Source organism: Chiloscyllium punctatum, chromosome 19 (genome assembly GCF_047496795.1).
Source record: "Chiloscyllium punctatum isolate Juve2018m chromosome 19, sChiPun1.3, whole genome shotgun sequence".
In the NCBI taxonomy this organism is placed as follows: Eukaryota; Metazoa; Chordata; class Chondrichthyes; order Orectolobiformes; family Hemiscylliidae; genus Chiloscyllium; species Chiloscyllium punctatum.
Genome location: NC_092757.1, coordinates 43,894,999 through 43,916,880, shown reverse-complemented (window position 1 = coordinate 43,916,880; position 21,882 = coordinate 43,894,999). Strand labels below are relative to the sequence as shown.

The window sequence follows — 21,882 nt, the reverse complement described above, 5'->3', positions numbered from 1 at the left end:
CTTGAACACAGGAGAGGTCCCAGAAGACTGGAGAATTGCTAATGTTGTCCGCCTGTTTAAGTAGGGTAGCAGAGATAATCCAGGTAATTATAGACCAGAAGGCCTGACGTTAGTGGTAGGGAAGCTGCTGGAGAAAATACTGAGGCTTAGGATCTATTCCCATTTGGAAGAAAATGGGCTTATCAGTGACGGACAACATGGTTTTGTGCAGGGAAGGTCATGTTTTACCAATTTAATGGAATTCTTTGAGGAAGTGAAAGTTGATTGATGAGGGAAGGGCTATAGATGTCATGTACATGGACTTCAGTAAGGCATTTGATAAGGTTCCCCATGGTAGGCTGATGGAAAAAGTGAAGTCGCATGGGGTCCAGGGTGTTCTAGTTCAATGGATAAACAACTGGTTGGGCAGCAAGAGACAGAGAGTAGTAGTTGAAGGGAGTTTCTGAAACTGGAGAATTGTGATCTGTGGATCACCACTGGGATCTGTGTTGGGACCACTCTTGTTTGTGATATACATAAATGACCTGGAGGAAGTTTTAGATGATCTGACTAGCAAGTTTGCAAGTGACACTAAGATTGGTGGAGTACCAGATAGTGAAGGGGACTGTCAGAGAAAGCAGCAGAATATAGATAGATTGGAGAGTTGGGCGGAGAAATGGCAGATGGAGTTCAATCTGGACAAATGTGAGGTGGTGCATTTTGGATGATCCAATTCAAGAGCAAACTATATAGTAAATAGAAAACTCCTGGGGAAAATTGATGTACAGAGAGATCTGGGTGGTCAGGTCTATTGTACCCTGAAGGTGGCAATGTAGGTCAATAGAGTAGTCAAGAAGGCATACGGCATGTCTTCCTTCATTGGATGGGGTATTGAGCACAAGTGTTGGCAGGTCATGTTACAGTTGTACAAGTCTTTGGTTTGTCCACATTTGGAATATTGTATTAGAGTTCTGATCACATTACCAGAAGGATGTGGACGCTTTGGAGAGGGTGCAGAGGAGGTTCACCAGGATATTGCCTAGTATGGAGGGTACTAGCAAGGAAGACAGGTTGAATAGATTAATTATTTTCGTTAGAAAGACGGAGGTTGGGAAGAACCTGATTGAGGTCTACAAAATCGTGAGAGATATAGACAAGGTGGATAGCAAGAAGCATTTTCCCAGAGTAGGGGACTCAATTGCTAGGGGTCACAAGTTCAAAGTGAGAGGGGAAATTTCTTTATACAGAGAGTGATGGGTACCTGGAATGCTTTGCCAGTGGAGGTGGTAAAGGCGGGCACGGTAGAGTCATTTAAGATGTATCTAGACAGATACATGAATGGGCAGGGAGCAGAGGGATACAGACCCTTAGAAAATAGGCTTGAGGGCCGAAGGGCCTGTTCCTGTACTATAATTTTCCTTGTTCTTTGTCCTATTCATACATTCTAATACATCCAACACCTCCTCTTCTGTGAGATGGACTGTTCCCAATGTATCACCACAAACTTCCCGAAGTTCCCAAGTCTTCATGTCTTTCTCCATGGTAAACACCGAGAAGAAATATTCATTGAGAACCTCGCCCACCTCCTGCGGTTCTACCTATATTGCCATTATGAAGTGTTTGCTAAGTTGAGCTTTTACAACTCCGAAGAAAGGCCAGATGTCAGAAGAAATAAATCCATACCACCACTTCCCCTCCAAGCCACTCACCATCCTAACTTGGAAATATATTGCCGTTCCCTCAGTGTCACTGAGCCAAAATCCTGGAATTCTTTCTCTGAGGACAATTGGGTCAATCCACAGCACATGGACTACAGGGGATCAAGAAGGCAGCTCACCACCTTCTCAAGGGGCAACAAGGATTGGACAATAAAGGTTGGCCCAGCTAGCGACACTCACATGCCCTGGATAAATAAAACAAAAGCAAGTGTCTATTTATCCCATGCTTTATAACAGATTCTAGCATTTTCCTCAGTACTGACGTAATGCCATAAGTCTATAGCTCCTTATTTTCTCTCTCACCAGCAATGGCCACATCCCATGAATGAATTTTTAAAAGATGTATTGCTTTGCAGCCATAAAGTTGTGAATGTCAGATAAAGATCAATGAGATAGTCCGTGTTTGTGTGTCTCCGAGAAAGACATAGTGAATTACAGATAGTCACAGAATGGAAATGCTTACAACCTCATCAGTCAGTTAAGAAATTAAAACTGTCTTATGGCACAGTGGTAGTGCCCTATCCTCTGGACTAAGGGGCCCACGTTCAAGTCCCATCTGCTACAGAGATGTGTATCTTTGAACAGATTGATGAGGAAAAACAGGTTTGTTAAAAAATTAAAGATTGAAATAAAAGTGATACTTCACCAGAGTGTATGTAAGTAATATTGCTGGGGAAAAAATGGATTTTTTCCATCTACAATTCCAACTTGTCTTATGTGTACCTTTATGTGTGTAATAAACTTATGTGCTTTTGTTAACTCTACAACGGGGTGGAGGAAAGGGTATGAGAGTACACTGTAGTTCAAAGTGGCTTGCACTATAATTCCATTCTTGGCTATCGGCCTTTTATTGTAGCTGCAAGGTCTGTTGTGTTATTGTAAAAGATTCCAGGTACTCCTAGGGATTACTACTTTTGCTGCTGAGTCCCATCAAGTTCTCCAGTCCGAGGAATTAAACAGGTCTACCATGCTTCATTGAGACTGTATCTAATTAACAGTGAGATGGGGGTTAGAAATGCCCCAGCATCCACCAACTTCATATCCATGGACCAGGCCTGTTACCATTGCAGACCCCAGGCTCTGCTTTTCAAGGGAAAGACCCCAAATCCCAGGGCAAGATGGAGCCATGATCAAAAATGCCACCATCCCTCTTTGTCCTGAATTTTGAACTCAGGAAATGGCCATTCCCAGAGAGGGACAGGCAGGAAACTCAGCCCCTGTAACTGGATGGTCAAAGTAAACGGAGCCAGCTTTCTGCAAAGTGATGACATAGCGTTGTATGTCCCAGAGAAAGCAAACCTTCTTACCATTTTCACTTTTCTCCACAATCTCGACAGTGTCTCCTGTCTGAACATTCATTTCGTATTTGGAATTCTTCTTATAGTCCGCGATTGAGCGATAGGTTTGGAGTAAAATTGGACCCGTGATTGCTAGAATGAGAGAATCCTATTAACACGATGGATTAAGACAAACCATTGATAATGAAAAGATTCATCAATTTTGTAAATATAATTCACTCCTACTTCTCACAAGTGGCGCAAAATACATATGTAATAGAACATAGAACAGTACAGCACAGTACAGGCCATTCAGCCCTCAATGTTGTGCCGACCTTTAATCCTAGTCTAAGACCAAACTAACCGACAGACCCTTCATTTTACTAGCATCCATGTGCCTATCCAAGAGTTGCTTAAATGTCCCTAATGTACCTGACTCTACTACCACTGCGTTCCATGCACCCACCACTTTGTGTAAAGAACCCCGAAACCTTCCTCCAATCACCTTCAAATTATGCCTGCTTGTGATAGCCATTTCTGCCCTGGGAAAAAGTATCTTGCTATCCACTCAATCAAGCTTCTCATCATCTTGTACACTTCTATCAAGTCGTCAGTCATCCTTCTTCCCTCCAATGTGACAAACCTTAGCTCCCTTTCCCTCAACCTTTCTTCATAAGACATCACCTCAAGTCCAGACAGCATCCTAGTTAATCTCCTCTGCATCTTCTCTAAAGCTTCCACATCCTTTCTATAATGAGGCAGCCAGAACTGAAATCAATATTCCAAGTGTGGTCTAACCAGGGCTCTATGGAGTTGCAGCATAACCTCACAGCTCTTAAACTCAATCCCCCTGCTAATGAAAGCCAACACACCGTACACCTTCTTAACAACACTATCAACTTGGGTGGAAATTTTGAGAGATCTACGGATATGGACCCCAAGATCCCTCTGTTCCTCCACACTGCCAAGAATTCTGCCTTTAACCCTTTTAGCTGCATTCAAATTCAACCTTCCAGAGTGAATGACTTCACACTTTTCCAGGTTGAACTCCATCTGCCACTTCTCAAACCAGCTCTGCCTCCTCTCAATATCCCATTGCAACCTACCACAGCCCTCCACACTATCTATCACTCCACTAACCTTTGTGTTATCGGCAAACTTACTAACTCACCCCACCACTTCCTTATCCAAGTCATTTATAAAAATCACAAAGAGCAGAGGTCTCAGAACCCATCCCTGTGAAACACCACTGGTCACTGAACTCCAGGCTAAATACTTCTCATCTACTACCACCTTCTGTCTTCTATGGGCCAGCCAATTCTGTATCCAGACAGACAAATTTCCCATGCCTCCTTGCTTTCTGAATGGGCCTATCATGGGGAACCTTATCAAACGCCTTGCTAAATCCATATACACCGCATCCATTGCTCTACCTTCAATGTATTTTGTCACATACAAACTACGGTTTTCCAATAAATCATAAATGCTGTCTCTCAAAATCCTCTCCAATAATCAGCCCACCACAGATTTTAGACTGACTGGTCTGTACTTCCTAGGATTATTCCCTATTCCCTTCATTGAACAAGGGAATACAATTTGCCACCCTCCAATCATCTGGCAGTACTCCAGTAGACAGTGAGGACACAAAGATCATTGCTCAGTAATCTCCTCCCTCGCTTCCTGTAGTAATCTTGGGTTTATACTATCTGGCCTCGGGAACTTATCTATTCTTATGTTTTTCAAAATTTCCAGTACAGCCTCCTTCTTAACATTAACCTGTTTGAGTATATCAGCCCGTTTCACGCTGTCCTCACAAACAACAAGGTCCCTCTCACTAGTGAATACTGAAGCAACATATTCATTAAGGACCTTCCCTACCTCCTCAGACTCGAGGCACAAGTTCCCTCCACTATCCCTGATTGACCCTACCTTCACTCTGGCCATCCTCTTGTGTAGGATTGCTTAGGGTTTTGCTTAATCCTACCCACCAAGGTTTCTTCATGCCCTGTTCTAGCTCTCCATTCTTCAATTCCATCCAGGCTACCTTATAATCCTCGAGAGCCCCAGCTGATCCTTGTCTCCTCAACCTTAAGTAAGCTTCCTTCTTCCTCTTGGCTAGATGTTCCACATCCCTTGGCATCCAAGGTGCCTTCACCCTACTATCTCCTCCTCACTTCAGTGGGACAAACCTGTCCAGTGCTGTCAGCAAGGGCTTCCTAAATAACCTCTACATTTCTCTGAGAATACAGGGGAACCTTGATTATCCAATCGTGATGGGCGGGCTCGATTTCATTCGGATAATCGATTATTTGGTTAATTGAGTAAAAGCCTTTCCCCTGGGGCTCAGAGATCCCGCCCCGTCCCGTCCCTCGCCCAACCCCTCCCCTCCCCCGCCCAACCCCGCCCCAAATCCCCCTCCCCACACATCACCCTTCCCCCGCCCCCGTCCCACATCCCCACCCCCTTCCCCCGCCGAACCCAACACCTCCCCGTCCAACATCCCCAACCCTGCCCCACATCCCAGCCCTACATCCCCCTTCCCCCCCGCCCCGTCCCACTTCCCCACCCCCTTCCCCCGCCCCGACCCCCCTCCTTCCCCCCTCCCCCCTCCCCCCACTCCCACGTCCCCCACCCCCACTCCCCCCCTCCTACGTCCTCCTCCCCCTCCCCGCCCCGTCCCCGTCCTCCTCTTCCTTGCCCCCTCCTCCCGTCCTCCTCCTCCTCCCCCCTCCTCCCCCTCCCCCTCCCCCCCGCCCCACGTCCTCCCCCTCCCCCGTCCTCCCCTCCTCTCCCTGTCGCCCCCCCGACCCACGTCCACGTCCCTGTCCGCTCCCGACCCACGTCCCCCGCCCCGCCCCCGACCCACGTCCCCCCGTCTGCCCACAACCCACGTCTCCCTCCCCTTCCTCCCCCAACCCACGTCTCCCTCCCCTTCCTCCCCCCCGCCGCCGTCCTCCTCCCCCTCCCCCCCGCCCCCCAACCCACGTCCCCCGACCCACGTCCTCCTCCCCCGCCCCCCGACCCACGCTCCACGTCCCCGCCCACCCCCGACGACCCACGTCCCCCTCCCCCCCGACCCACGTCCCCGCCCCCCACATCCCCCGCCCCCCGCCGACCCACGTCCCTCTCCCTCCGCCGACCCACGTCCCCCTCCCCCCACCCCCGCGCCGACCCACGTCCCCTGCCCCTGCCCAACACCCCGTCCCCTGCCCAACACCCCGTCCCCCGCCCAACACCCCGTCCCCCGCCCCCGCCCAACCTCCCTTCCCCGCACCCCGCCCAACCTCCCTTCCCCCGCACCCCCCCACCCCCCTTCCCCCGCACCCCCCCCCACACCCCTTCCCCCGCACCCCCCCCACCCCGCCCAACCTCCCTTCCCCCGCACCCCGCCCAACCTCCCTTCCCCCGCACCCTCCGCCCAACCTCCCTTCCCCCGCACCCCTGCACAACCTCCCTTCCCCCGCGGCCCCCCCCAACCCGCCCAACCTCCCTTCCCCCGCACCCCCCCCACCCCGCCCAACCTCCCTTCCCCCGCACCCACCCACCCTGCCCAACATCCCTTCCCCCGCACCCACCCACCCCGCCCAACATCCCTTCCCCCGCACCCCGCCCAACATCCCTTCCCCCGCCCCCCCACCCCGCCCAACATCCCTTCCCCGCCCCCCCCAACCCCGCCCAACATCCCTTCCCCGCCCCCCCAACCCCGCCCAACATCCCTTCCCCCGCCCCCCCCAACCCCGCCCAACATCCCTTCCCCCGCCCCCCAACTCCGCCCAACATCCCTTCCCCCACCCCCCAACCCCGTCCAACACCACCCCCTTTGTCCAGCACTGCCCCCACCCCCCTCTCCGGGGCAGCCAGACTGGACACTAACAATACGACACACACACACACACACAGAAACTTTTTACTGAAACTTTTTGATGGGTTCCATGTTTGCCCTGTACAGGACAATGTTGGAGAGATTATCTGGGGAAGGGGTGGGGTTAGGGTACACCCCTGTGTTGAACTCCAGGGAAAGTGTGGGGAGCAAGGGCAGGAGGTCAGTCATTTGGAGACGGTACCTGTTTAATCACTGTAAACAAAAGACGCAATCAGTGTTGGAAACACGTCTTTGATGTAATGTTTCTATCGGGACCTCAAGATCTCCTTCGGACAATCTGATTTTCAGATAATTGGTATTCGGATAATCAAGGTTCCTCTCTATCTATTCCCAGTTTAGGTGCCCCAGTTTCTGTCTAATAGCATTGCAAGCCCCCCCCTCCCCCAATTGAATACTTTCCCACACCATCTGCTCCTATCCCTCTCCATGAGTATAGTAAAGGTCAGGGAGTTGTGATCACTATCACCGAAATGCTCTTCTACCAAGAATTCTGAGACTTGGCCTGGTTTGTTGCCAAGCACCAAATCCAGTATGAACTCCTCTCTCCTATCTACATATTGCATCAGGAATCCTTCCTGGACATACCTGACAAAAACTGCTCTAAGTAAACTATTTGAACTAAGGAGGTTCCAATCAATATTAGGTCATGACACCCATGACAACAACCCTTTCCAAGGTGCAGTTACTTCTGTACCTTTCCAAAATCTGCCTCCCAATCTGCTCCTCTGTGTGTCTGTCACTATTGGGGAGTCTGTAGAAAACTCCCAATACAGTGATTGCTCCTTTCCTATTTCTGACTTCCACCCATACAGACTCTGCAGACAAACCCTCCTCGACGACCTCTCTTTTTGCAGCTATGATACACTTCCTGGTCAGCAATACCACTCCTCCACCTTGTTTATCTTTCCACTATTCTTTTTGAAAAATCTAAATCCTGGAATATCCAACAACCATTCCTGCCCCTGTGATATCCAAGCCTCCGTAATGGCTGCACCATCACAGTTTCAAGTACTGATCCATGCTCTAAGTTCATCACCCTCATTCCTGACACTTCTAGCATTAAAATAGACACACTTTAACTCATCACACGGAGTACAATTTTGCCCTCTCTATTCCTGCTCACATATTGCAGATGAAAGTGAGGACTGCAGATGCTGAAGAGCCAAGAGTTAAAAGGTGTGGTGCTGGAAAAGCACAGCAGGTCAAGCAGCATTTGAAGAGGAGGATAGTTGCCATTTTGGTCATAAGCCTGATGAAAGACTTATGCCTGAACCATTGACTCTCCTGCCCCTCGGATGCTGCCTGACCTGCTATGCTTTTCCAGCACCACACCTTTTGACTCCACCATCTTACATTAACATGCACCTCCTCTCAACGTTGTCGCTTGCTACGTTCACCTTTAAATGGTGCGTGTCTATATAAACACATCACTGTAAAGCCTCCTACCAGTGGTAATGATCTACAACTACTTATGCACTAGCCAGCAGTGCCAGAGACGCTCCAACTAATTCCACTCCTCTGTTTTCCAACCTATCTTGACTCTTGCTAATTAACTGTAAATAGAGATTATGAAAGGATCTCAAATTGGAAAAGGTGGGACATATGGATAAAAGCTGACTGTTTCCAGCAGGTGTTTCTTCAGAATGAGGAGCCATTACAATATTGTACGGAAGGGATGCACAGTGTGGGGAGAGGCATAAAGGGCAGTAGTGGTGGGAGGAATCTCTTTACAGACAGTTGAAAGGTTGAGAGATTCACTTCCGGGAGTACACGGAAGTGGGCGGCACGGTGGCACGGTGGTTAGCACTGCTGCCTCACAGCGCCAGAGACCCGGGTTCAATTCCCGCCTCGGGTGACTGACTGTGTGGAGTTTGCACATTCTCCCCATGTCTGCGTGGGTTTCCTCCGGGTGCTCCGGTTTCCTCCCACAGTCCAAAGATGTGCAGGTCAGGTGAATTGGCCATGCTAAATTGCCCGTAGTGTTAGGTAAGGGGTAGATGTAGGGGTATGGGTGGATTACGCTTAGGCGAGGCAGTGTGGACTTGTTTCCACACTGTAAGTAATCTAATCTAATCTAATCTCATTACCACTACAGGAAGAAGTTTCATACAACCAAACAAGGAAGCCATTCAGCTCATCTGGCCTCTTCTGGCTCTTTGAAAGACCCTTTTAGTGCCTTTTTCTGTTTCTTTCTCCAATGTGCTGTCATTTGACATTTTCAAAATTCACTTTTTGAAAACGATTATTGTATCTCCTTCCATGATCCTTTCAGGCAGTGCATTTCAGATCATCGTAACTCAGTGTTTAAAAAGCAAAAGTATAGTTGCCATAGTCTGACCGAACCATAGGGCTGCTCTGTTATTAGAGAGACACAACTTGTGGTGGTTTAACCTGAAGTTCTCCAGGCCTCTGGTGAGGAGAGATGTTATGAAAGAGTCCTTCAATGGTAACCTCAGTCTGTGCAGGAACTGAACCCATGCCAAGGACTTGGACAGACTGAGCAAGAAGCAGAAGGAGTACGATGTGGAAAAGTATGAGGTTTTGGCAGGAAGAATAGAAGCATATATTATTTCCTAAATGGGGAAAGGCTTCAGAAATCTGAAGCACAAAGGGACTTGGGAGACCTAGGCCAGGATTCTTTCAAGGTTAACATGCAGGTTCGGTCGGCAGTTAGGAAGGCAAATGCAATATTGGCATTCATTTCAAGAGGACTAGCATACAAGAGCAGAGATGTACTGCTGGGGCTGTTTCAGGCTCTGGTCAGACTGTACTTGGAATATTGAGAGCAGGTTTGGACCCCGTATGTAAGGAAAAATGTCTAGGTATTGGAGGGAGACCAGAGGAGATTTACAAAATGATTTCATAATGAAGGGTTTGTCAGATGAAGAGCCATTGAGGTCTCGGTGTCTGTACATGGAGTTTAGAAGGATGGGTGGGGATTGGATTGAACTCACAGAGGCCTGGATGGAGTGGACTTGGAGAATGGGTTTCCACTGGTAGGAGAGACTAGGACTGAGGACATAGCCTCAGAGAGAAGGGATGACCCTTTAGAACTGAGATGAGGAGAAATTTCTTTAGCCAGAGAGTGGTGACTCTGTGGAACCCATTGCTGCAGAGGGTTATGGAGGCCAAATCATTGCGTGTATTTAAGACAGAGATAAATTGATTAGTAAGATGATTAAGAGTTATGGGGGGAAGGCCAAAGAATGGGATTAAGAAAGGTACCAACCATGATTGAATGGTGGAGTAAACTGGATGGGCCAAATGGTCTAATTCTGCTCCTATACATTATGGTCTTATAGTCTTAAGTTGGCATCAATGTGTAATGCAAATCAATCATCAATATAAAAGGTATTCTTTCTAATTTCCACTTGAATTTATTTCCAATGAGCTGAAGACGGCATCCTCTGGTTACTAATACTGTTGCCAATAGAAACAGTTTTTGCTTATTAATACCATCCAAACTCTCATCCTTATGAGTGCTTTGAATAAATCTCCCCTCAACCTTCTCTGTTCTAGAGAAGATCACAGTTTCTCCAATATCCCCAAATAATGGAAGTCTCTCAAACCTTGTGTCATTCAAATAAATGTCTGATGCACCCTCTTCCAGGGTCATGTTAACGTAAACTCAACTGAAGGAAAAGAATTGAAAATAAGCTTTGTAACTGCAGTTAGAATTGATTATTCCTGTACTGGGACCAGCTGGTTGGGCTGAAAGGTAATTAATTTTGTAGACATTACAATATTGCAAATTGTTAAGTGTTGCAAATAATGTAAGGATCATGGAGAATGAGGAAAACATGTACAGCTTTAAAATGGGCACTGAATCTGTGCCAATTGTATCTCTCCTCCCTCACCTTCTAACTCAGCTCAATACTAAAGTCACATCAGCCCAATGTTAGGTACATAGGACTTAGGGACTGGGGTAGGCCATTTGAGCCTGCTTTGCCACTCAATGATATATGGCTGCTCTGGTCATGGTATCAACCGCACTTTTTAATTTGTCATTCGCTGCCCTCCCACCAATGATCCTGGCTCTCCTACTAATCAAACATCTGCCAAAGAAAATGATTGTTTATAGTGGGGGTTGAAACCACAACCACATTTAGTGGCATTATCTACCAACTCGGATACCCTGATGATCAGATTATCAACTCCTACTTGCTACCCACGATTACACATCATTGACTGTGAGGTACATTAACTGAGTGTGAGAAGGTGAATGGTGTGAAGTCACTGTAGGACTGGGAATGTGATTGTGGCATTCTAAATCCTGCAGATTCCCTGCTCTGACTGTGATATATGTAGCAATCATTCTCTGAACAAGAAGCATCAAAAAGTCACAAAATTTCCAACCCAATCAAAGTCCTCTAGACCACCTTGTTAAATGTGTTCCACAGAATGGAAACTAGTCTCCATCCAAACATCTTGCTTGGACTGGGAGCAATTATTGGGAGACAGGATGTATTTTGCACTGGAATTGAGAGGAGAAACAGATTTGACTAAAATCTCTATGAATGTTAACTCCAGTTACCAATCAAAGTATGGACCAGGCAAGATCACCCAATTGATGATTGGAGGTTTCAGGAGCATGAAGGCAAAATGGTCCATAGCAAAGCCCAGGTAGGTGGGAGAAAATGAAGGTAATTATAGGCCCATTAGCTTAACATCTGTCATTGGGAAAATGCTACAGTGTATTATAGAGGATTTATATGATACTGTATTAATAAGACATTGCCTATTTACAACAGGGATGAAGTGGAACAACTTCTCTTGGAGAAGAAGGCATCTGTGGAATTCTATATCACAGAGGGCTATTAAGGCTGGTATATAAGTATTTTCAAGGCTGAGACAGATGTTTAATCATGAAGGGACTCAAGGGTTATGGGGAAAGGCAGGAAAGGGAAGGTTAGGATGATCAGATCAGCCATGATCTGATTGAATGGTGGAGTAGACCCAATGAGCTGAATGGCTCCTTCTGCTCCATTGTCTTATGGCTTTACACTTCTCACTTTCCCTTGGATCCCCATGAGCTTTTACCTTTCTAATACCTGGTATGACAGATATGGGATCTTGTGATCGTATGTCTTACATCTTGCGACATCAGGCAACGCCCTCATTGATATTCCTTATTAATCCTCAAAACATTCAATAATAAAGTTTATCAGGAGAAATCTTTCCTTAAGGAGGTCCATGATGATCTGATAATATGGACTGTACATGTTTTTAATATATTTTTACATAATTTTTAAAAACATGCATGTTTTTATGTGCTTAATATAATACCACTCAATGTTTACCCTATCAAATAGTCCATATTCTCCTTCCCTAAATACAATGTAAAATATCAAACCCTCTTCTGTGAAAACAGATGAGAAATATTCATTAAGAACATCCCCAGTCTTCCTGATTGAAACACATTCCCTGATCTGTTTCTATTCAGCTTCACTCTTTCCTTTGTTATCCTTTTATACTTTATGTATTCATAAAATATCTTTGGAATTTCCTTGGTTTTACTTGTCAATTTCTTTTCATGCCTTTCTTTTCTTTCTCAATGTCCTGTGTAATTTTATCCTTGTACTTTTGATATTCTGCAAGGCTTTCTGCTGAACTGATCTCTTTGTTTCTTGGAAGATGTATTTTCTATTTTTACAATGCAATATCTGGTTTACATTAAACTTGTTGAAGTCCTTCCTTTATTTTCCAAAGTATTATTAAATGTCAAGTTTGTAGTTCAAAACTTTTCGTTTCAACTGCAACCACAGTGTCAGACCAAACTAACTAGAAATAGTCAACATCTCAAAAGAAAGACACTTACCGGACATGCTTGTTTTTGCTTTATCTTTTGTCAACAAATAAGTTTCTGTCTTTTTTGTCCTGTAAATAGAAAACATGGTACATGAATTAACATACTGGTAATGCTATATAAAAAAAAGGAAATGGTGGACATTTTGTTGAATAATTACTTTGCATCGGTTTTATCTGGCAGAACAACAAATTAATATTGAATCTGGGGGCTCTGCTCACCAAAATTAACAAAGGTCAAAGAGCAATAATAAAGGAAATAATGGCACTGAAGAGAGAGAAATCCCCAGGAGTAGATAGTTTTCCTCTTAGACTTTTGAAAGCAGGTGAAAGTATTATTAATGCAATTGAAATCTCCCTCAATTTTGAAACTGTTATTTCAGATGCAGTCATTCAATTCTCTACTGAATGGAGGTGAAGGGAGAAAGTTAGATAATTATTAATCAGTTTGCCTAACACCTTTTGGTTGAGAAATGACTAGAACCTATAATGAGGGATTGAGTGACTGGACACTGTGAAAATGGCTCTCTTTAATCAACTGAACAATGTGGATTTGTACAGAATTGATCTACTCTGGCAAACCCAAATGAATGCTCAAAAGAGATGACTAAAGGGCAGGAGAATGCCTGTGCATGTTATTTTTGTGTATTTCCAGAAGGCATTTGATAAAGTTCCTCATAAGAGACTGTTTACCAAGATTGAAGCTCATGGAATTGAAGGCAAATTAATTACAAGGTTTGGAAGCTCATTGAGTGGCAGGAGACAAACAGGGACATTGGGCAGAAACCCCAATGGGTGGAATTGGTCTAGGGGTCTTGTAGTGTTGGGGCCTTGACTATGTACTGTATTGATTAATGGTTTCAATGTCAGGATAGAGATCCACATGTCCAACATAAAGTTAGATTGCACTGGGAGCAGCTTAAAAATGACCAAAGAGATATTAATTGTGGCATAAAAATGAAAACTTCTCAGCAGGTCGAGCAGCATCTATGGAGCAAAGCAAAGAGACAATGTTTCAGATTGTTCATCAGAAAGGTCTCAACTGGCTCTCAGGAAAGGTCTTTGGCCTGAAACGTTAACTGAGACTCTCTCTACAGGTAATACCAGGGTGCTGACAAGTCTGACATTTTCGTTTTTCATTTCACATATCTTAATCAAGACAGTACATAATGTTTTGTTTCAGTTTTAAATGAAACTGTAACAAATTAATTTCAACATAGTCAAGTGTGAATTCACCCACACTAGATGTAGGAGGGCTAAAACAGAACACTTCCTAAAGAGTGGGAATTCCTAATAGTGGTTTGCCTGAAGATATTCCAGTATCCATGTATAAAGGTTGCTTGTATGGAATAGACAGCTATGAACAATGGAACATTCACCTTCATATCTAAGGGTAGGAGTGATTGTACTTGGAAACCTTAGTTAGATTCCATCTGAAGTAGGAAATTAGGAAAGCAAATTGTGTTTTAGTCTTTATGATAAGGATTTTAGAGTATAACAGCAAAGATTTTATTTGGCCTTAATGAGAACTCACTAAAAAAACCCTGTGTAAAGCACGGTTGTCCAATGTTTCACATGGGGAGCTATTTTCCAATTTTCTTTCACTCAGCACAAGGGAATTGAAAACACTTCAACATTTTTAAAATGAATTTTGGTAAAATAATTCCAAATAATAAGTCAATAATTTAAATGAATGAGTAATTAATAAAGAAAAGTTATTAAAAAGTGTCAAGCAGCAGAGCTAGCGAATCAAACCTTTTTTTGTCATTTCAGCTTAGTAGCAGAGATAGAGGGAAACAGAGCAGGCCCCTATGTCCTGATCATCAGAGAATGAGATAGGGACTGGGGCTGAGCTTAGGGAGCCGGGTTTAACTATCCCTGCTATTGTGTTCATTTCTGGTGGTGCACACTTTGAGATGGTCTCAGCCAACTGCATTTGAAAGCGTGGGTCAGTCGGGGGCTGCCTTTCAGCCTGGGTGTTTCTCCTCCCCAGCCTACCTTGTGAATAGGTTTTCAGAAGGGAAGAGGGTGGGTATGGCAGTATCATAATAGCAATGTCACTGGCCTAATCATCCAGAACCCCAGGCTAATGTTCTGGAGATATGAGTTCAAATCCTACTACTGAAGAAGGTGACATTTGAATTCAATAAAAAAACCTGGAATGGACAGCTAGCCTAACCGTCATAGTTTTCTGACCTGTTTTCTGACTGTGACATAAGGAATATTTTGAACATTCTGAGGCTAGGATTATACTGGCACCTGAGGACAGGATAGCAGTAGAACATAAGTGGTTGGAGTGCCATAAGCGGATTCATAAGTGGGTGGCACAGTGGCTCAGTGGTTGGCACTGCTGTCTCACAGTGCTAGGGACCTAGGTTTGATTCTAGCTTCAAGTGATTGTGTGGAGTTTGTACATTCTCCCCGTGTCTGCAAGAGTTTCCTCCAGCTGCTCCAGTTTCCACCCAAGGTCCAAAGATGTGCAGGTTAGGTGGATTGGCTATGCTAACTTGCCTGTCGTGTCCAGGGATGTGCAGGCTACAGGAAATGGAAAAAGTAGAGTTACAGGGAGAGGATGTCCAAGTGGCCTGCTTCCACATTGTAGGGATTCACTGATTCCATGATAATGGTGACCATGTTGGTTGCTATTAAAAAATGTCTGGTCATTAAAATCTGCCATCCTTACTTGGTGTGACCTACATGTGATTCCAAACCCACAGCTATACAATTGACTCTTAACTGCCCTTTGGACAATAAATGCTGGTAAAACCCAGTAGATGCCAACATCCCAAGAACAAATCCAAATTAAAAAATCTATTGCTCCCACTTGGACTCACTCACTCTCTCTCTCACACTCATACACACTCATACACTCTTTCTTCTCAAGCTTTGCCACCCTCATTGCTATGTGCTCCAGCATCAGCAAAATGCTGATAGCCCTGTAAAATGCCTGTGATAGGGTCTTTAATGATGGTAATCCCATGCCTGTCCCTTGGAGTGGGCAGCCTACCTGTTTCTGGCTCCTCCATTGAGAAATTTTCCCTAGTGACAGGAAAGGTTAGCAAGGAATACTGGGAGAACTAGTCATTTGGTTATAGAACTGGCTCAAAGGTAGAAGACAGAGAGTGGTGGTGGAGGGTTGTTTTTCAGACTGGAGGCCTGTGACCAGTGGAGTGCCACAAGGATCAGTGCTGGGTCCTCTACTTTTTGTCATTTACATAAATGATTTGGATGTGAGCATAAAGAGGTACAGTTAGTAAGTTTACAGATGACACCAAAATTGGAGGTGTAGTGGACAGTGAAGTTACTTCAGATTACAACAGGATCTTGATCAGACGGGCCGATGGGCTGAGAAGTGGCAGATGAAATTTAATTCAGATAAATGTGAGGTGCTGCATTTTGGGAAAGCAAATCTTAACAGGACTTATATACTTAATGGTAAGGTCTAAGGGAGTTTTGCTGAACAAAGAGACCTTGGAGTGCAGGTTCGTAGCTCCTTGAAAGTGGAGTCGCAGGTAGATTAGACAGCGAAGAAGGCATTTGGTATGCTTTCCTTTATTGGTCAGAGTATTGAGTACAGGAGTTGGGAGCTCATGTTGTGGCTGTACAGGACAATGGTTGGAATATTGCACGCAATTCTTGTCTCCTTCCTATCGGAAAGATGTTGTGAAACTTGAAATAATTCAGAAAAGATTAACAAGGATGTTGCCAGAGTTGGAGGATTTGAGCTACAGGGAGAGGCTGAACAGGCTGGAGCTGTTTTCCCTGGAGCGTCGGAGGCTGAGGGGTGCCACCTTATAGAGGTTTACAAAATTATGAGGGGCATGGAAAGGGTAAATTGGCAAAGTCTTTTCCCTGGGGTTGGGGAGTCCAGAATTAGAGGGCATAGGTTTAGCGTGAGGGGAAAAAGATATAAAAGAGACTTATGGGGTAGCTTTTTCACACAGAGGGTGGTACGTGTATGGAATGAGCAGCCAGAGGAAGTGGTGGAGGCTGGTATAATTGCAACATTTAAGAGGCATTTGGATGGGTATATGAATAGGAAGGGTTTGGAGGCATATGGGCTGGGTGCTGGCGGGTGGGACTAGATTGGGTTGGGATATCTGGTTGGCATGGACGGGTTAGATCAAAGGGTCTGTTTCCATGCTGTATATCTCTATGACAGGATCAATGTGAAATTTCTTCCCAAATTTATTGCTCCACCCACTTATATCCAACTATCATCCTGCCCTCAGGTGCCAGTATAATCCGAGCCTTAGAGTTTGTAAAATATTCCCTTTGTCACAGTCAGAACACAGGTTGATAAAATTACGATTGTTAAAGTTGTTTGATTGTTCTGTACAATTTAATTTCCACAATAAATTTAAATGCCTGAGCATTACCATATCATTGTATAAGGTTTCAAAAGATAACCAGTAGAAGACAAAAACCTCTATTAAAGCCAGAGCATCTGCAAATCGTAAGAAGTTTTAATGATTGAAATCAATGGAAAAGAAAAATGTAAAAATTGCTGACAATTTTCTTTTACTTATTTTACATTATTATAAAGAGTTAAAATTACTCTTGGAAAGAAGAGAAGGTGTAGATTTATGGTAGAGACAAAAAAACTCCGACTGCACAGAGGGCCCAAAGTAAACTGGGTAAAGTGTATAACGGAGTCCTGATCTATTCTCATAAATATATCAAGTTGAATTTCCCTCCATATGACCTACAGCATCCCTTCTCAGGTCGAACATTTTGTCATTGCGTTGGGCTGATAACAGGAGTGGTCCATACTCACGGGTGTGGATCTGGCAGGACCACATCGTCAGGGCGGACCTGAAAGAAGTTCAGAATCCACTGGCAGCGGGAGATCTTTGGCGGTTGGTTGACCAAGGACTGGATGTAGTCAGAAAGGGTACTTTGCCTGTTCTCTGTGGCCTTGTGACCCTCTAACCACCTGGGAGCTGTGAAGAACACAATGCTGTGTCATTGCCCAAAAGAAGAGTTGACTGTCACTGAAGAGATCACCACTTTCCTGCAGGAAACACAGCAGCCAATTTGCATGCAGCAAGCTCTCACAAATAGCAATTTGATCATTCAGTATGCGAGCAGCACATCCACATTAAATTTATCTTCAGTACATATGGAACCAAAGATTGGGCCTGGAGTGAAGAGGAGTTTGCAGGGAGCTGGGGGTAGGGATTATTGTGGGCGATGGCTGGTTGTAAAATAACAGTAAATTACCTGTAATATTAGCTGAGAAATCAAGGAAAACACTAGACATGACACTTGGAAGAGTATGGTTCAGGCTTAATAGTGGGAATTCTGTGAATACAGAGAGGTAGATGTGGCACTAACAGTATGAAGGTGAGGGGTGGGGGTTGGCTAGCTGACTAGCTGATTGTTAGGCTGCCGGCTGACTGATGTGGCTGGAGCAGCCAGTCAGGTTTCTGATGCTTGGAGAGGAGATGCATCCACTTGTGAGGTCACTGAATGTTTTCCAGCGCAGTGGCCAGCTCCTTGGGGCCAGACCCTTTTCTCTGGTCACCTTTGGCTATTTCCTTCTCAAGATGTATTGTCAGGGCTCTTCCAGGATTCTCTCCTCCTTTCCCTTCCATCATTAACACCTCCAGGAGTACATTTGAAAACATGAGGGTGCTCTCTCTTTGGTCTCAGCGCTCATTTGATCTCCTCTTCCCTCCAAGTGAAGATTCCAGAGACACTCTGGAGAAACTTTTGTCAATTGAGTCTATTGCTTTCAGAGGGATAGGTTGCCTTTAAGAGCTGCAGGCTGGCTATACATTGTGCTAGCCACACAGACTACTGGGCTCCCTGTTCATCAGGATTGTTTCACACTCTGCTTCCTTAATAAGATTTGGATTTGCCGGTATAAAGCAAGAATCTCCATCAACATAAACATTCATATTCACTGCTCTCATGTGATAAGGTAAATCAATGAAAATGTTTCTTCTCCCACATATCAAAGACAATTTAATGATGATCCTAAGCTGCAGAGAGTTTACACAAGGATCACCATCCTCAAAATTCCTCTCCCTGCACCTTACCCTTAAACAGAAAAAACATTGAAGCAATTGTTTTCACAATAAACGACAGCTTCCAAGCCTAATGCGGACCTACCTGGTAAATGGGGTAGAGTCCTGTTTTTGGAATCAATTTCTCCAGCTTCAATAGGAAACATCTCCTTCAGCATTTTCTGATGAGAGGAAGAAAAATCTAAATGTGAAACTGTCAAAGGTAAGTCAACGTTTTCTATTTAACAGATACAAAGTTCATCCGGTGAAATGTAAGAAAATAGATTCTGAAACAAGGAGATTTGAGAAGATAAATCAAAAATAATAAATTTGGCCATAAATATGAATTTTAAAAGAGAATCATCAAGAAGAAGAAAGCTGGGGCTGCTTTCCTTCGAGAGAAGCGAGCTAAGAGAAGTTTCTATTGAAGTTTTCAGAGTCCACACGGGTATGGACAGGGAGAAACTGCTCCCACTCAAAGGATTGAATACAAGAGGACACAAATTTAAACTTAATTTGCAAAAGAAACATAGGCGAGGTGAGAAAGAAAAACCTTTACACACAGTGAGTGTTTAGGGTCTGGAATGCACTGCCTGGAAATGTGATAGAGGTGGGTTCAAGAGGGCACCAGATGCTTATTTGAATAGAAACAATATTCAGGGTTTAGAGGAAGAGGCTGAAGAATAACAGCAAATTGTCATGCTCATTCAGAGGTAAGGGTGCTGATAGATGGGAGGAATGGCCTTCTTCTGCATTGCATCAATTCTGAGAGGGGGAGGGTATGGTATGGAGTGACAGAACAATTTAGGAAAGGGGGCAACTAAAGAGGGGGTGGAATAGATGACCGGAAGCACAGGGCTAAATGGGGAAGGGGTTAAGCAAGGATCTGTACTTTAAGCTGGTTTGGTGTAGTGTCAGATCATGAACAAACAGCAACATCAACCAAGCTATCTCCCACCAATCACTCTAGCTGGCAACAGCTTTGCTGTTTCTCCCTTCCTCAAGGAATGATATTCAGTAAGTCCCTCAAAGATGAATAAAATGGAGCCAGGGAGTTTTATAGAAAAAAACAAGGTTCTGGGAAAAGTTCATAACACCAAGGAGCAATGAACAGAAGCTAACTTCAATGCCTAATAATGAAGACTGAAGAATCATATTCCCAATATGAGAAGTGAGATTCGGATATACCTAACAGGAATAGATTGCTCTGCTCCCACAGCCCCATAATGTGTTGGACTGGGGTGGACAAGGTTAAAATCACACACACCAGGCTATAGTCCAATAGGTGTATTTGGAAGCACTGGCTTTCAGAGCGCTGCCCCTTCATAGACAGCTACCTGGTGTAGGAGCAGTGCTTCAAAAGCTACTGCTTCCAAGTAAACCTGTTGGACTATAACCTGGTGTTATGTGATTGTTGACTTTGTGAGTCCCAGAATGATCATTCTACTAGAGTTACTCTGGAGCTCACTCCAAATTGTTCACAGCTTCCAATGACATTTAAATTCAGCTGCTTGTCGAGTTACACCTCACCTGCCCTCCAGGTTGAGTTTAGCTGTGATCCAATAGAATATAAGAACATAAGCCCCAGGAGCTGGAATAGCAATTCAGCCTCTCACGCTTGCTCTGCTGCCTGATCATGGCTCATCGCATCTTAGCTTCAACTCTACTTTCCTGACCGCCCTCCTTAACCATTCAAGCCTTTAGTAATTAAAAATCTACCTCCTCCTTAAAATTATTCAGTGTGCCAGTGAATTCGAGATTCACTGCCGTTTGAGGGAAGAATCCCTCTTCATCTCTTCAGATTGAGACCTGCTACCCTTTATCCAAAAAACTATGACCTTGTTCCAGATTGTCTCTGAAGGGGAAACATCAATTTTGTCAATCGCCTTTAATATCTTAGATATCTCAATTATAGCTGTCATTCTTTTAAATGTGAGTGAATATGGGTTTAAACTGTTCCATCTTTCTTCACGGGAATTAGATTCTTCTGATCAGAGACAAACTGTAATAGGTGAGACATCATTGCTGCCTTGCTTTCCATAATGATCACAAATGGATACCATTTCAAAGCCATTGAAACCAGTGAAATCTACAGAGAAGCCTTTACAAATTTCTGACCATTTTTTAAAATGTCTGACTGTAACCTTTGACCACTACCTCAATTTGTTAATATCCACTGACTTTAGCATAAAAACTTACAGAACTTATCATTCATTTATCAATTTCAATAACTTGTTTCAAATTGAAGAAACTGAGTACATTTATTCAAAAGCAGGGTTAACAGTGGCCCTATGCAAAACAGAGATCACAACACAATAATTGAATAGCTTCAGCACATATTCTGCAAAGAGATTACTCCAGATTCAGGAGGGATTGCTTGGCAGAAACTTGCAGGAAGGAGTAAGATGGCCTAATGTATCGTAATGTTTTGTACTTCTTCCTCAAAGCCCTCCATTTCGCTTCCCCCCACCCCACTACCATCTTTCCACAAATCTCCAAAACTGATGCTCACCTTCTCAATTCAAGACGTAAGTGTTCAGCTGATAGCTCAGCCTATTGGCCAAAGATCTTTGGTGAACCTTTTTGGTGAATGTTGTTGGAGGGAGCAAGTTAAGCTTCTGAGGGACATGATACAAAAGCAGGAAGTCAGAGTGAAGTGCTGATCAACAGTAATCTAATTGAATGATAGAGTAGGGTCAAGCACTAAAACGCCTTTCTCTGTCTCCCACATTCCATGAGGTGAAGGCATTACATGTGCTAGGTCATATCCTCACACAATGCTCCTTCGTGTACACTTTCCAAGAGGGTACAGGGTGAGGGTGAGGCTGAGGAGAAGGACAGTCACTCAATATTAAACAGAGAGGAAACACAAACTGGTTTCCCTTCGTCTATCTCATGGACAATGAAACCAGTTTTTTCAAAGTTTTCCCGTAGGATTTGGAACATCATTAGCTGGGCCTGTATGTATTGCCTGTCCCTACTTAACCTCAAGAAGCTGCCTTCTTGAATGACTGAAGCCTATCTACCCAGATTGTTAGGGAGGGAGTTCCGGGATTTGACCCAGCAACAGTGAAGCAACGACAATATATTTCCAAGTCAGGATGGTGAGTAGCTCGGAGGGCAATTTACAGTAGTGTTCCCACGTATCTACTGCCATTGTTCTTCTCCAAGGAAGTGCTCATTGGTTTGAAAGGTGCTGTCTAAGAAGC

At 44.5% G+C, this 21,882-nt stretch overlaps 1 protein-coding gene across 1 annotated transcript in view; it reads right to left on the bottom strand.

The window, feature by feature from the left end:
- Nucleotides 1–21,882, bottom strand: part of ncf1 (neutrophil cytosolic factor 1) — a 75,721-nt gene that overhangs the window by 32,859 nt on the left and 20,980 nt on the right. Inside the window, exons 3-6 of the mRNA XM_072589291.1 lie at nucleotides 18,780–18,855; nucleotides 17,440–17,605; nucleotides 12,676–12,734; nucleotides 3,005–3,127 (exon numbers count right to left, since the gene is read on the bottom strand). Of these exons, the coding sequence (XP_072445392.1) occupies nucleotides 3,005–3,127; nucleotides 12,676–12,734; nucleotides 17,440–17,605; nucleotides 18,780–18,855 (424 nt within the window). The remainder of the gene's footprint in view (nucleotides 1–3,004; nucleotides 3,128–12,675; nucleotides 12,735–17,439; nucleotides 17,606–18,779; nucleotides 18,856–21,882) is intronic.